This window comes from Electrophorus electricus, chromosome 2 (assembly GCF_013358815.1).
Source record: "Electrophorus electricus isolate fEleEle1 chromosome 2, fEleEle1.pri, whole genome shotgun sequence".
Lineage (NCBI taxonomy): Eukaryota > Metazoa > Chordata > Actinopteri > Gymnotiformes > Gymnotidae > Electrophorus > Electrophorus electricus.
This window is the reverse complement of record NC_049536.1, coordinates 19,712,922-19,726,024: the sequence shown is the minus strand read 5'-3', so window position 1 is coordinate 19,726,024 and position 13,103 is coordinate 19,712,922. Positions and strand designations below refer to the sequence as shown.

At 43.4% G+C, this 13,103-nt stretch overlaps 1 protein-coding gene across 1 annotated transcript; it reads left to right on the top strand.

The window, feature by feature from the left end:
- The first annotated feature begins 3,016 nt into the window (after positions 1 to 3,016).
- On the top strand, positions 3,017 to 10,966 carry rmnd5b (required for meiotic nuclear division 5 homolog B). The gene is made up of 9 exons (XM_027023893.2): positions 3,017 to 3,260; positions 3,698 to 3,840; positions 3,959 to 4,096; positions 4,439 to 4,539; positions 4,661 to 4,827; positions 5,009 to 5,174; positions 6,220 to 6,322; positions 7,584 to 7,738; positions 8,037 to 10,966. Exons 1-9 carry the CDS (start codon positions 3,122 to 3,124, stop codon positions 8,098 to 8,100), a joined length of 1,176 nt encoding a protein of 391 aa, XP_026879694.1. The 5' UTR covers positions 3,017 to 3,121; the 3' UTR covers positions 8,101 to 10,966.
- Positions 10,967 to 13,103: the final 2,137 nt, after the last annotated feature.

The following is a 13,103-nucleotide window of genomic DNA, read 5'->3' as shown; positions in this document are numbered from 1 at the left end:
TTAGTCTTGTGTGTAATATTTAAAAAAAAATAAATAAGTAAAATAAAATTATATATATACACACACACACACAGTTATGTGCAAAATAATAGCAGTGTGTTTAAAACAACTGAGAAAGCTCAATCCTCATACTAGCATTTATTTCCATATACACAAAGGCACTGGGGGCACTGCACATTCAATTCCAAATGAAAACACGAACAAAATATCCATTTTTAAACTGAAAATGAAGAAAAAAGAGAATAATGGATTGTTAAAAAAAATAGCAGTGTGTTCATTTTCAAACTCAAATATTTACAGTATAAACAAAGTTGTTTACAGATTTAGCTTATCTTTTGATCACTGAACTAATATTTATGTATAACCTTTATTTCTGATAACGGCTTTACATCTGTGTGGTGTGGAACTAACATCTGACACCTGCAAACATATTCCAGCCCAAGCTGACTGGACTACATTCCACAGTTCTTCTGCATTCTTGGGTTTTACATCAAAAACAGCATTTTTGATGTCACTCCACAAATTCTCAATCGGATTGAGATCTGAGGATTGGGCTGGCCACTTCATAACATCAACGTTGCCCGCTTGCTGGTGTGTTTGGGGTCATTGTCCTGTGGAAACACCCATTTCAAGGGCATTTCTTCTTTAGCATGAGGCAACATGACCTCTTCCAGTATTTTTGATATATTCAAACTGGTCCATGGTATGTGATAAATGGGTCTGACTCCAAAGTATGAGAAACATCCCCAAACCTTGATGCTTGCACCTCCATGTTTTACAGTCTTCACAGTGTACTGTGGCTTGAATTCAGTGTTTATGGGTCATCTCACAAACTGTCTGTGGCCTTTAGACCCAATAAGAACAATCTTGCTCTCATCTGTCCATAGAATGTCGCACCACTTCTCTTTAGGCCAGTCACTGTGTTCTTTGGCAAGCTGTAACCTTTTCAACACGTCTTTTTTTTCAGCAATGGTACTTTACGAGGGTTTCTTGCAAATAGTTTGGCTTCACATAGGCGTCTTCTAGTTGTTGCAGTACTCACAGGTAACGAAGATCTTCTTTGATTTCCCTGGAGCTGATCATTGGATGCTTCTTTGCCATATTTGTTATTCTGTAATCTACGTGGATGATAGTATTTCTTTTCCTACCATGTGTTTCAGGTTTTGTTGGCCATTTTAAAGCACTTGAGATCATATTAGCTGAGCAGCCAATTATTTTCTGCACTTCTTTATGTTTTCCCCTCTCCAATCAACTTCTTGATTAAGGTTCTTTCTCACCCATTTTACTCACCAAGCAAGGGCTAAAACTACCAGGTACGGCATTTGCTGACCTCCTTTAAATAAAGGCCATAATTGACACCAGTTTCTTCATAGAATGAATGACCTCACTAATTGAACTCCACACTGCTATTAATTTGAACATGCCCCTTTCATTAAATGAATCAATTACACCCAATTAGCAGTGTGCATGTCATGACTGTTGATTCTGTTGGTTGTCCATTACTCGGCTACACTTAGTCATACATTTTTTCCCCATGTTGTATTATCTTTTCTGCCAAAATCAGTAATTAAATACATTAGTGATGTTAGACTGCTATTATTTTGCACATAAGTGTGTGTGTGTGTGCGCGCGCACACACTACTGCTCTGATTTTAACGTATCTAAATGTAAACGAGTTTTTAGAGTTATGGTTTAAAAATACCATTGTAGAATTTGCCATTAACACTGACAAGTGTGAAATATTGGCTCCTGCACAACGGTGTACGACAGCTGACCAGAGAAAACCCGTTTATTCGTTTATTCTCCCAGTCAGGAGAGGGCGCGCTGACAGTGAGCGCTTACGTCAACAACGTTCTCCGGCCTAGAAGAAGAACTTCCCGAGTGCGTTGCTTCGAGGGACGTCTGGTGGAAGAGTGGTAGTATAACAGGCAAGTACACTGTTTTTATTTTGATTTTATTTTTGAAGATACAGTCTAGATGAAACTGTAGGTCAGACTCAGCCGTTTTCGTTAAATACATGGATATAGTCAGTAAAAGCCTTTTAAAGCGTACCCTTTACTTAATGTGCAAAATACCGAACGCAGTAAAACGCATAGCCAAGATTAGCAAAGCTCGAGCTGTTGTTTGACCCGATGGATGTTTATCCACAATTTTGCACAAAACATTTAAAAACAACATTTAAAAACAACACTTAAAACAAACATTTGAACAAGCATTATCATGCCTAAATTAGGATCCCGTTGGTACTTGGTGCTATATTGGGATGTGGGCAAGCTAGCTTTAGTGTGTTGTTTGCCACCCTCGGTTCTGTCAGATGGCTAACTAGCTTAGCTTATTTTAGCTTAGCTTAGCTTATCTTACATACATACGAGTGTGAAACATGACCAAGCTGGCGTTTGCAGAAAAAGTTTTTGTAGCTCGAAAATGGGTAGCTAACATTAGCTAGCTTAACGTAGCTAGCTACTAACTTTGTTTACGACCTGATTTATAATGCGCACATTTTAGCTAGCTAGAGCTTGGTATATTGGATTAAGGCCATCTAGATAGCTAGCAAGCTATCGTTAATCAGTAATCAGCGCCCACAATGTTTTAATTTGGGATGTGAAGTATAAATTTGGCCTCCAGGAGCCTCCACTTGTTTAATTGCTAACACTGAAAGCCTGTGAGGACTGGCATATTTGGAAAAGCAGGTAATTTACATTATCTGCTTACAAGTAATCAGACACTTGTGTGGTCTAAGTAAATTTAGCTAACTGGAGTTAAGAACACAGTGCTGTGACTTTCAGATAGAGCAAATTAAAAAAAAACGTACAATGGTGCAAAATGAGGCTGAGTGAGTTTAACGTTTTGTACTTGCATTACTATGTTTGATACAACATACGATCATTGTACGACCCACTGATATTGTTTACCTAGAACAGTGGGCATTAAATCAGATTTCACTGTGTACAAGTCTTACATTTACAGAGAAATTTTAACGAACACCCCATGTAATGATTTTGTCCTCATACTGCAGGTGCTGGTGTCATTGCTGCTGTTGTGTGTGGGTGTGTGTGTGTGTGTGTGTGTGTGTGGGAGTGAGGGAGAGCAAGCGAGAGAGGACTTGGCAGACCCTGCAGAGATGGAGCAGTGTGCGTGTGTGGAGCGTGAGCTGGAGAAAGTGCTGCACCGGTTTGTGACGTATGGACACCAGTCGGAGGAGCGGCTGGACGAGCTTCTGCACAGTGTCTGTGAGCTGCGCAGCCGTGTGGTAACTTTTGGTAAGCACAGGTCCTGGGGATGAAGGGGGTGGGATCGAAGTGTTTTGTAATGACCCATCAGCTGGTGTGGTGTGGGAGGGGATTTTATTTGTTGATGTCTGACATGCCATGAATTTCACCAAGAACATAGTAGTATACTTCTCATGGAATAAACATCCTGCCCAGAAGAACCAAAAGACAGAAAGTGGGAGAATGGGTGTGGTGGGTTGTTTGTTGTTGTTGTTTTGTGTGTGTTTGGAGGCAGTACACCCTGCTTGATAGAATCAGAGAAGAGAGTCATGTCTTTTGGTATTATCTTGGACTGCTTGCCCACACAAAAGCTTGCTGGTGTTTATTTGACTGGCTGTATATTGTGTGGCTGATTTTCATGTAGTTGTTTAAATGGCAGGGCATGAATGTACTCTAGTGAAGTATGTTTGTGGCCCCCAACCCCACAGGTGTGCAAGATGCTGACTTGTCTGCGCTCTCTCAGACAATGGCGCAGTGCTGTAAAGAAATCAAAGAAACTGTGCAGATTCTCGCCTCCCGTCACAAAGACATCCATGGCAGTGTGTCCAAAGTGGGCAAAGCTATCGACCGAGTGAGTACCGTATGTATACACACACGCGCATGCACGCTCACACACCCCACTTTGATATCCAGTCTCGTGCTTAATGCAGGTCAATGCGAAGTGTGTAACTGCTTGTTCTGTCCTGCAGAACTTTGATGCGGAGGTGAGTGCTGTGGTAGCAGAGACTGTGTGGGACTCTCCCGAGAAACAGAGGAACCTGAGCGAGACAATCGTGGAGCATCTGTATCGCCAGGGTATGCTGAGTGTAGCTGAAGACCTCTGTCAGGTGTGGCTCCATTAATGACCTCTAGGCAGGATGTATTAGCCCGTGTCCATGCTGCGTAAACTGCTAGTACTTTACTTTCATTATGAAATCAATCCATTCTAGGCCAGTGGATTTCCAACTGTACTTAGAATGCTCCACTGTGTGTGTGTGTGTGTGTGTGTGTGTGTGTGTGTGTGTGTGTGTGTATAAGTGTGTAATTCCCCCTGCTTTAACTGTAGTGGGGAAAATGTTGGATAATTGTTTTGTTTGGCTTTCAGCTATGAGGTTTGCGGTAGTGGTTTAATGTTGTCTAGCACCTTTTGTCTCGGTGCTAATGGATCTGTGTGCCTGCCCTTTCTTCAGGAGTCCGGCGTGGTCATAGACATGAGCATGAAGCAGCCATTTCTGGAGCTTAACCGCATTCTAGAGGCTTTACGCATGCAAGACCTCAGGCCAGCACTAGAGTATGTAGGACTCATCTTGTTCTATCACTTTTTTTTGTTCTTGTTGTATAAAGTATTGAAGATTGCCTTAAAGTAGTGGGCCTGTGATGGTAATGATGCACTACGTGTGGCCTTTCTCTAGGTGGGCGGTCACCAACAGGCAGAGGCTGCTGGATCTGAACAGTAGCCTGGAATTCAAACTCCACAGACTCTACTTCATCAGCCTGCTCAACGGCGGCGTGGACAACCAGCTGGAAGCACTGCACTATGCTCGCCACTTCCAGCCCTTTGCTGCCCAGCACCAGAGAGGTGGGCCCTGGGGACAAGCATCTTGGGATGGGCATTATGCCCAGGGCAGAGCCTCTGGGAACAGCTCAGGGTGGTGGAGGGGGAGGGGGGCGTTGTGTAGGCGCGATGCACCTCATCCGAACAATCTTTGTGTGGCTCAGCATCTGTAGCCCTGAAAGTGTTTCTCTTACTCATGTGGCAGACATCCAGGTGCTGATGGGCAGTCTGGTGTATTTACGGAATGGCATTGAGAACTCACCCTACCGCAGTTTGCTGGAGACCAACCAGTGGGCTGAGATCTGCAGCATCTTTACACGTGACGCCTGCGCCCTGCTGGGCCTGTCTGTGGAGTCGCCACTCAGTGTCAGGTCAGTCGTCCCTTCATCTACCTGTTGTCTTCCATCCACCTTTCAGTATATCGTCCATCTGACCGGTGACTGAGGTTGTAAGGTTGCCGAGTTCGATGGTGCTGTGTCTGGGAAGCACCTTAACGCCCCTTAGAAATTATGTTCTTTGTGAATCCAAACCATATTCACCTGATATCATGGAATTATCCCCAGTTCCCTTCTAGACTGTTGGAGCTGCCTACTGTCCTGTAGTGTCATTGCTGAGCTGTGCGTGTTTTTTCTCTCACGGCTCTGGGGGAATTTCTCACGCCGTGGCTTTAACAATGGCCAATGGTGTTCTTATGCACTTTGGGTAAAGCGGGGAACTTTATAGAAACAACGTCCAGCACATGCTTCATAAGTTATGATCATTTTTAGTTGGCTGAACCTCAGGTTCGGGATGAATTTTGTCTATGTCACACGTTATTTGAAGTGAGTGTGAAGCAATGTCCCAATTAAGCACCCAAACAGGCCTTGTTGGATGCATTTGTGATATGTCTGACGCTTTGGTCACCCGTCTTGCAGTTTGAGCAGTGTCTCTAGCTGATTTCTTGATGGCAGCTGATTTCCCAGAATTCTTTGCTCAGCAACTTTGTGCCACCGCACATGGCAACAATAAAGTTTGATACAAATGTACCATGTCTTGTGGCCTGAGATCTGTTGAAGCAGAGGAAACACTAGACTGAACAGTGGTTTTGTCCTTCGGGATTTTGGAGTGGACTGTAAGGAACTGAAGGTGTACATTTTAGACTTGTATAACTCTTGACCTTTTTGATACATGTGTCAGTACTTAAATACAGCTGATAGTCTCTAGGCTGGTTTACCATGATTTAGTCTAGTCCTATACTAAAAATGGCTTTCACTGGAGAAGTCCAGTGTGCAGGTTTATTTGGTTCAAGACTGGACTCAAACTGCTTGCTGGTCATTGTAAGCTTCATATAAGAGATGCCCAGGAGGAGGAGTGAATTTGTTGGTGTGTTTAGCTATTTGTCTGTGTTTGTATGTGCTTATTTTTGTTCTCTCCTAGTTTTGCATCAGGCTGCATGGCTCTGCCTGTACTCATGAACATTAAACAGGTGATTGAACAAAGACAGTGCAGTGGTGTCTGGACACACAAGGACGAGCTGCCTGTAAGTCGATCTCTCTCTCGATCTCAAAAGCACACAACACTCCCTGTCTCTCTGAGGTGATTCAAGATGGGTCACTAGCACTGTAACAGACAAGATTTTACCATCTGAACTAGTTTCAACCTTCTGGTCTGTTGTAAACTGTGGGCGGTTCCACACATTCCTCCCTGTTGTAGCTACATACCTTTCAAAATAGCTTTACTGTATAGTGTGTCAAGATGAAGAATAACTTAATAGTAAAACCGGCAGTTAAGGTGTGTACCACAGTGAGTAAGATGGTTTTAAATAAAGAAACCTTTTGTACTGTATTGTGGTGGGTTTTTGTTTTGTTTTTTTTCCCTTTCATGTAATTCACCTAAGCTTCCCCTTCTACACACCTGGTTTAACTTAAGTGGAAGACACTGCATTTACAGCCTTTGCCAGAGTGGCTTACAGAGCTGTGTTGTACTTTCCTTGGAGTGTCTCCACCTGCTAGTACAACTAGGCCAGAGTCTGAAGGCAGTTGACGAGCCCTTATAAAACCCACTCTGTCTGACCTTTCTGGCTATGTTCATTCACGCCTACTCTGGTGTGAGGTTCCCTCTGAAGTAAAGTGCCGTGTGCTGGAGGCTGCATGCATGAATGCTTCTGCACATTTAAAGGTTTGTCTTGGTGCTCTCCCGCACAGCCTTCATTAAACAGCAATGCAACCCCTCAGGTTGTTTGGGTTTTATTTTCTCTCTCTCAACTAAACCTGGAACAGATTCCTGACCGCAGCAGGGACGTGAAACGTGCAAAGCAAGCACAGTGCCGTGGGAGACTAATGATGTCCTTTCTTGCGTTAAAATGGCGTTTATTTTTCTATCTTTTGGGGGGGGGGGGTGAATGTTTGAGCCGTCTGCAACAACTCGGTTATGCTTGACTGTATGTAAGGAGTTCCACTGACTTTCTTTAAAATGAGATTCACTCTTCATCTGCTTCTGACCATGAACCTTGATTAGTGTGTTAAATCTCCTCTATTCCCTGTCTCCAGTAGATTTTGGTTAAGAGCGCATCTGAGCCCCAGTCTTGGGGATGTTGTGTGGACGTGCTGATTGGTGTAAGGTGTGCTGGAGAATGTGGGAGACACACCTGTGCAGGATCAATAGGACCACCTGCTTAGCCTGCTCCTCCTAACGCAACAACCTTTTACACAGCCTTTGTGTGTGTGTGTGTGTGTGTGTGTGTGTGTGTGTGTGTGTGTGTGTGTGTGTGTGTGTGTGTGTGTGTCTGTGTCTGTCTGTAGATTGAGATAGACTTAGGCAAGAAGTGCTGGTATCACTCTGTGTTCGCCTGTCCCATCCTGAGACAGCAGACGTCTGAGAGTAACCCCCCAATGAAGCTCATCTGTGGGCACGTCATCTCCAGAGACGCCCTCAACAAGCTCACCAATGCTGGCAAGTACGTAGCCCCTACTTGTTTTAATGGCTCTTTATGCAATGAATGAATGTTTACAAATTATTTAAACATGAGCTATTGAATTCCTGCTTCACTGGCTGGTTGAAATATGCACTGATTTACGAGTGAATTGATGGTCCTTGATCGGTATTTGTATCTGTTTAAGACCTCTGGAGACATTCCTGCTGCCTTTGAACTCCTCCTACACATTTTACTTTTCATCCAGCGCAGTACAGCTTAGTTAAAGTCCTTCTGTTGAGGGGTGTAAATACCAGTGACCCTGTCCTCGATTGTCCTCCAGGCTCAAGTGCCCATACTGTCCGATGGAGCAGAACCCCTCGGATGCCAAGCAGATCTTCTTCTGATGGCCCTGAACAAGTCCGGCGATCGCAGGGGAGGCTGCTCGGCTGTCCGAGGCTCTTTGAGTGTCTGAGCTTGAGCGATCCATGCTGGCAGACTCGCCGGGGGCCTTCAGGGTCGGCTCTGACCTCGAACCTGCCCCGCAACACCATTTCCCCCCCCCCAGCCCCCGCACCATCCAAGCTTTTAGTTGGCAGAGGCCAGTGGTCATGACAACACACCTGTAAACGACATACCCGTAGAACTGAGTCAGTAAGTGTATGTTACAAGGACAGAACTTGAGGGATCCTTTATTCATGCACACTCATTTACGACAGACTTGTGGGCTTTTATAAATGGGTTGGTTTTTTTTCCCCTCCCCCCTTTTCCTCCTGTCCTCCTTAATTTTATTATATTTTCAGTTCTTCTACCCATGCCTCACCCCCTCCCCTTATGATTTACAGTGAGCTGTATGTGTGTGAACAGGTGTGACCTCTTGCATAGTTGCTTATTTCAAAATATTTATATGACTATATATAGAGGTGTTTTGCCTGTGTACATGACGGATGTGGCTTTTCAGCAAGTATAACCAGAGATGTATTGAGAATTGAGTAAGGCCATGAGGTATTTGGTATTGGAGGGGCTCAAATTTGAGTTCTCGTGCCTGATGTAAACAGGGTATTTATTGTAAAAGAATGATGCCGCCCTTCCTCATGGTGTTACAGTACTAGGGATGATGACAATAAATGTGATTGGACTGGAGGCATTTTGGTTAATGTTCCAGTGTGAAGAATCGTTGGAGATGTGAAGTTTAATTCCTTGAGCAGATTGTCTTGACCATTTGATCCCACGTTAACTGAATTCTCAAAGTACAAGCTATGTGTCTCTTTGTGTATATATTTAAGGAATATTTAAAAGAAAAAGATATACTGCTGTGAAATGTGACTGTTTGTTTAATTTCCCACCAGTAGTAATTTAAGTATATTCCAAGCAATGCTTGTTCTGCTCGTCACCATGGCATTTTAACTTCGTTAGCCCCACTTGCTCTTATCCCCATCACCTTCGGTTGATCTGTATTCTCCATGACCTCATTTTAAATCAGAATTCAAAATCCCCCGCTGCTGTGAGCTGGAGTAGTTCTTCAAGATCACTCGAGATTTATTTTAACCAGTTTCCCCACACCTAAACGAAACAAACCAAAACAAAACCTAGTTGTTTTCCGTCATTTAAAATGGTGCGTAAACTCAACCTTACCAAGCTTGTAGAGCTGACAGTACAGGCACACATGTCTTTAGATGTTCCACCAAAGGAGTAGTTGAAAAGCTTCACCTTTCACCCACTTTATTTAGCTTTTCTGCAAAGTTGCTCTCTCCTGAGCTGGAAGCAGGACATTGATATTGCTTAAATGATATTACTATTCAAAACATGTTCTGAATAAAAATAAAATGCACAGATTTTTTTTCTTTCTTTTTTTAAAAAAAAAACACAAAAGGTTAATCAGTATGTAGCAGAGATGTCCATCTTCACTGGATGTGCAACTAATGTGTAGCTTTTTTTTTTTTTCCCCTCGGTAAATTACATTATTTGCTCCATGCTCTTAAACTTCAGTGATATTCTACTTTGCTAGTGGTACCCCTTTTGAAGTGTGGCCCAACTTGTTTTGTGTATGTGGAGACGTCTTGTAGTTTAAAAATGATGACCTCTTGGTGCCCCACGCCCCACCCCTGTAATGAATTTTTTTTTCTTCTGCACAGTAATGGGATGCAGAAGAAAGATCCATAAGATTCGTTACAGACGTGCAGCAAAGACATGGAGGCTGACTTTTTAAGGATATGTTTCTTTGAAAACCTTAATTTCTATTTGCAACCATCATCCTACCCTGTAACATGGCCCTCCAGTGTTGGTCTCACTCACCTTACAGGTGGACCTGCTCTCCAAGCCTCAGTGTGTTTGTGTGCTCTGGTGGTATTTGTGTTTTTCTTAAGTAGACAATCGTACGTTGCCTCCCTAAGCATTTGACAGGCCTTCTAGGCCACCAGGGCAGAGTCGGTGTGGGCAGATGGTGGCGGGGCTACTCACCCCCAACCTCAAAGGGCTGCAGTTCGATGTTTTATAAATTCATGGTTTAGCCATCGCCATGCTCCTCCATATCCGGTTCAGCGAAATGCCTTGATGCCCAAGCCGTTTCTGAGCCATGTATGCCAGGGCAGAGTTACAGATCAGCTCCTATAGTGGCTGGGGTGGGCCAAAATGCAATCATATCAAACCATAAAGAGCAGCTTTATTAGCATGTGGGACACCAAAAGAAGTTTTCTTAAGTGATTGCTACTAATCCTGCACGTCGGATGACCCGGGCCTCAAATGGTATAAGCGCTGTACAGACGCCACACTGTACACCATGTACTAATGTACTATTACACTAACTTGACCCAGCTCAGAAGGGGCTCATGGATGGGCCGACAAGCTGAATATAAGTGTGTGTTGGAGCAAGAGGAGCTGTGTTTTGTAGCAGTTGGACACAGCAGTGGATTTATAAACCTATGCGTGTACTGGCAGTGTGCTTTGTGACGCTGAAATGAAATTTCGGTCCAATGAAGGTTCCCATTTCTTGGTAAAAATGGATGTAGGATGTATAAAAATTAAGATAATTCATATGACATGTTACGGTGTCCTGCAACCCCCTGTAGGAACAAATTACAGTCAAATTGCCTGTCTGCTTTTGAATGTCATCAGGGAGTTGTCTTTAGGGTTTCTTGTTTGTTAATGGAATAATATAACAAATCTGCATTTCCTGCTATTTTAATGCAACTGTTGTAAATAATTATCTTGTCATTACAGTATGTTTATTATACTTGCATCTAAAATAAGTGAAATAAAAATGTTTATACACAACTTGGCTCTCGTGGCTTTAAATGGGAAGTTGAGCACACAACTGGGCTTTTGTGTTCTGTTGCTTTCTGTTTCTACCATTTATAAATTTTGAATTAGATTGTCCTTAAACACATGGTGTGCAGAGTGAGCTCTGGTTGCTGGGGCTTTGTAAAGCTGCACGACTCCGTCAGGTAGCAGAGCTGTGGGAGAATCTGGCGGTTTAGCTGACGAGTGACTAAGTTGAAGGCCAAACAGTCCTGCAGATTCTGTATATCCTGCTCTAATGAGGGTTATGAGGGGTGAAGTTGGAACTTGGATTAGGTGTTTTAGGGTAGAGAAGGTCATGGTTTAAAAGACTTAACTATATCAATGTTCTATCGGTGAATTGTAAATACATGGTGTATATACAGCACTTGTTAATAGTGCTGTCTCGAGTTCGGTCACAAAAAAAAATATAAAAAAAATTGCAGTTACACTGGCTGAGGTGGCACTTCTTTGCCTCCAGAGGGCAGGCTTCCCACACAAAGGATTAGCTTCACTGTGACAGGCAAGTACGGATACTCTGTAGAGTAGAATTCAGCACAAATAATTATCTTGTTGTAATATCAGAGGTCTGTAAACTCAGAATACAAATTAGCACTTGCTGTGATTTTGAATTACTCACTAATGTGGTTTGAATGAATCTATGAGGTTGGAACAAAATCATCTTTTGTGTGCCGGCGCCTCGTCCCGTCCTGTACCTTTGCTGAATATGCGTCAGAAGAGAGGTGAGGTCTGGTCCTAAACTGAACTGTGCACCTCTGAATAAGGTGTAGACTTCATAAGAAAAGACATCGGATTGATTTGATTTTTTAATTCATTAATGCAATTATTAAAATCTTGACTCTTAGGACAGCGCTGTAAGATCTTGTCCGAAAGGCCATAGCTACACCAGTTTATCAGGTGTGTTATGTAAAGTACACTCGATATTAATTTAAAAACTCTTACATAAGTAGATGTGTTAGCAATAGCTCACAAATCACAGTCTCATCCAGTCTCTCTTGTTGAGTGTTATATTACATAAAGCTCTTTTTATGAAGGACCTGCTCTTGACATTTATGTATGTTTAGATATAACAGCACAAGTCATGTACACCTCATACCTGTTTGTGATGGTGGTTGTAGAAACCACACTTATTATGTAGCTGGTATTGTTTACATCACATGGAGTTTTCCTGAATGTGCCTGGAGTGCTTTGAGCAACTTTAACACGTGAAGGTTTCTTACCGACAACAAATGTTAGTATCGCCCAGTAGAATCCGTTATTTGGTGTAAACAAAGCAATCAGAGCCTCAAATTATGTTTAGGTGTCTAATAGCATGTGATCCGAGTTTGAGTGGGATTATCACGTCTGCAGCGTCTTGCTTCTGGGTTTTAGGGAACGCCGTGCCAGGCTGTTCCATGGCTTTGCTAGTCTGGGGCTTTACAATCTGCTGCACTCTGTGATCCTCATCCCTGAGATCGCGTGTGTGCGTTCCTCCGCACGCCACTCCTCTGTTCGCCTCCACGGACGCGCCTGTTTCTCCTGCCGCTACAGCGAGCCTCCTGTGCCGCTGCACCCGCTGAGTTAGATGACCTCTGGCCCTGCATTCTACAGTGAGTTAAGCACTGGGAGGGAAGGACTCAGATGGCAGGACTCGGAGGAGGAATGATAGGAATTCGAAGACAAGCTGCAATTGAGGGACCGGGACCCTTCGTTATACTCGACAGCCTCAGCTTTAAAGCGACGAGCAACTCTAAAACCCAAGAGCGACTGGCAGTTTTGAAGCTAGTTAATGGCCCTGTGAGGGAGCTGCTTTGAGAGCTGGGAGGTCACGGAGATTTTACAGCCAGAGTGACAATGAGGAGAAAGGAGGGGAGGAAAAGCTTTGTTCTCTTTAACAGTGGCCTCACATCGTCAACCAAGAGCAAAATTCTCCAGAGAAGAATGTGCAGGTGTGCAGACATGCTCATGGGTGTGCAGACATGCTCGTGTGTGTGTGTGTGGGTGGAGTTAAACCTCTACTATTAAAAAAGTAAATTATATAGAAGAGTAAGTGAGAGAGAGAAATCCACCATCTCTAAATGGTGTCTTTTATGAGTCGCTCGATTACCAATTAGGGAAGAAAAAAGCTGACTGG

Excerpts from the sequence above, each read along its gene's own strand:
- rmnd5b (XM_027023893.2), top strand. The coding sequence starts at position 3,122 with ATGGAGCAGTGTGCGTGTGTGGAGCGTGAGCTGGAGAAAGTGCTGCAC. Across the intron at positions 4,828-5,008 it reads TGCTGCCCAGCACCAGAGAG|ACATCCAGGTGCTGATGGGC; the intron begins GTGGGCCCTGGG and ends CTCATGTGGCAG. Across the intron at positions 5,175-6,219 it reads GAGTCGCCACTCAGTGTCAG|TTTTGCATCAGGCTGCATGG; the intron begins GTCAGTCGTCCC and ends GTTCTCTCCTAG.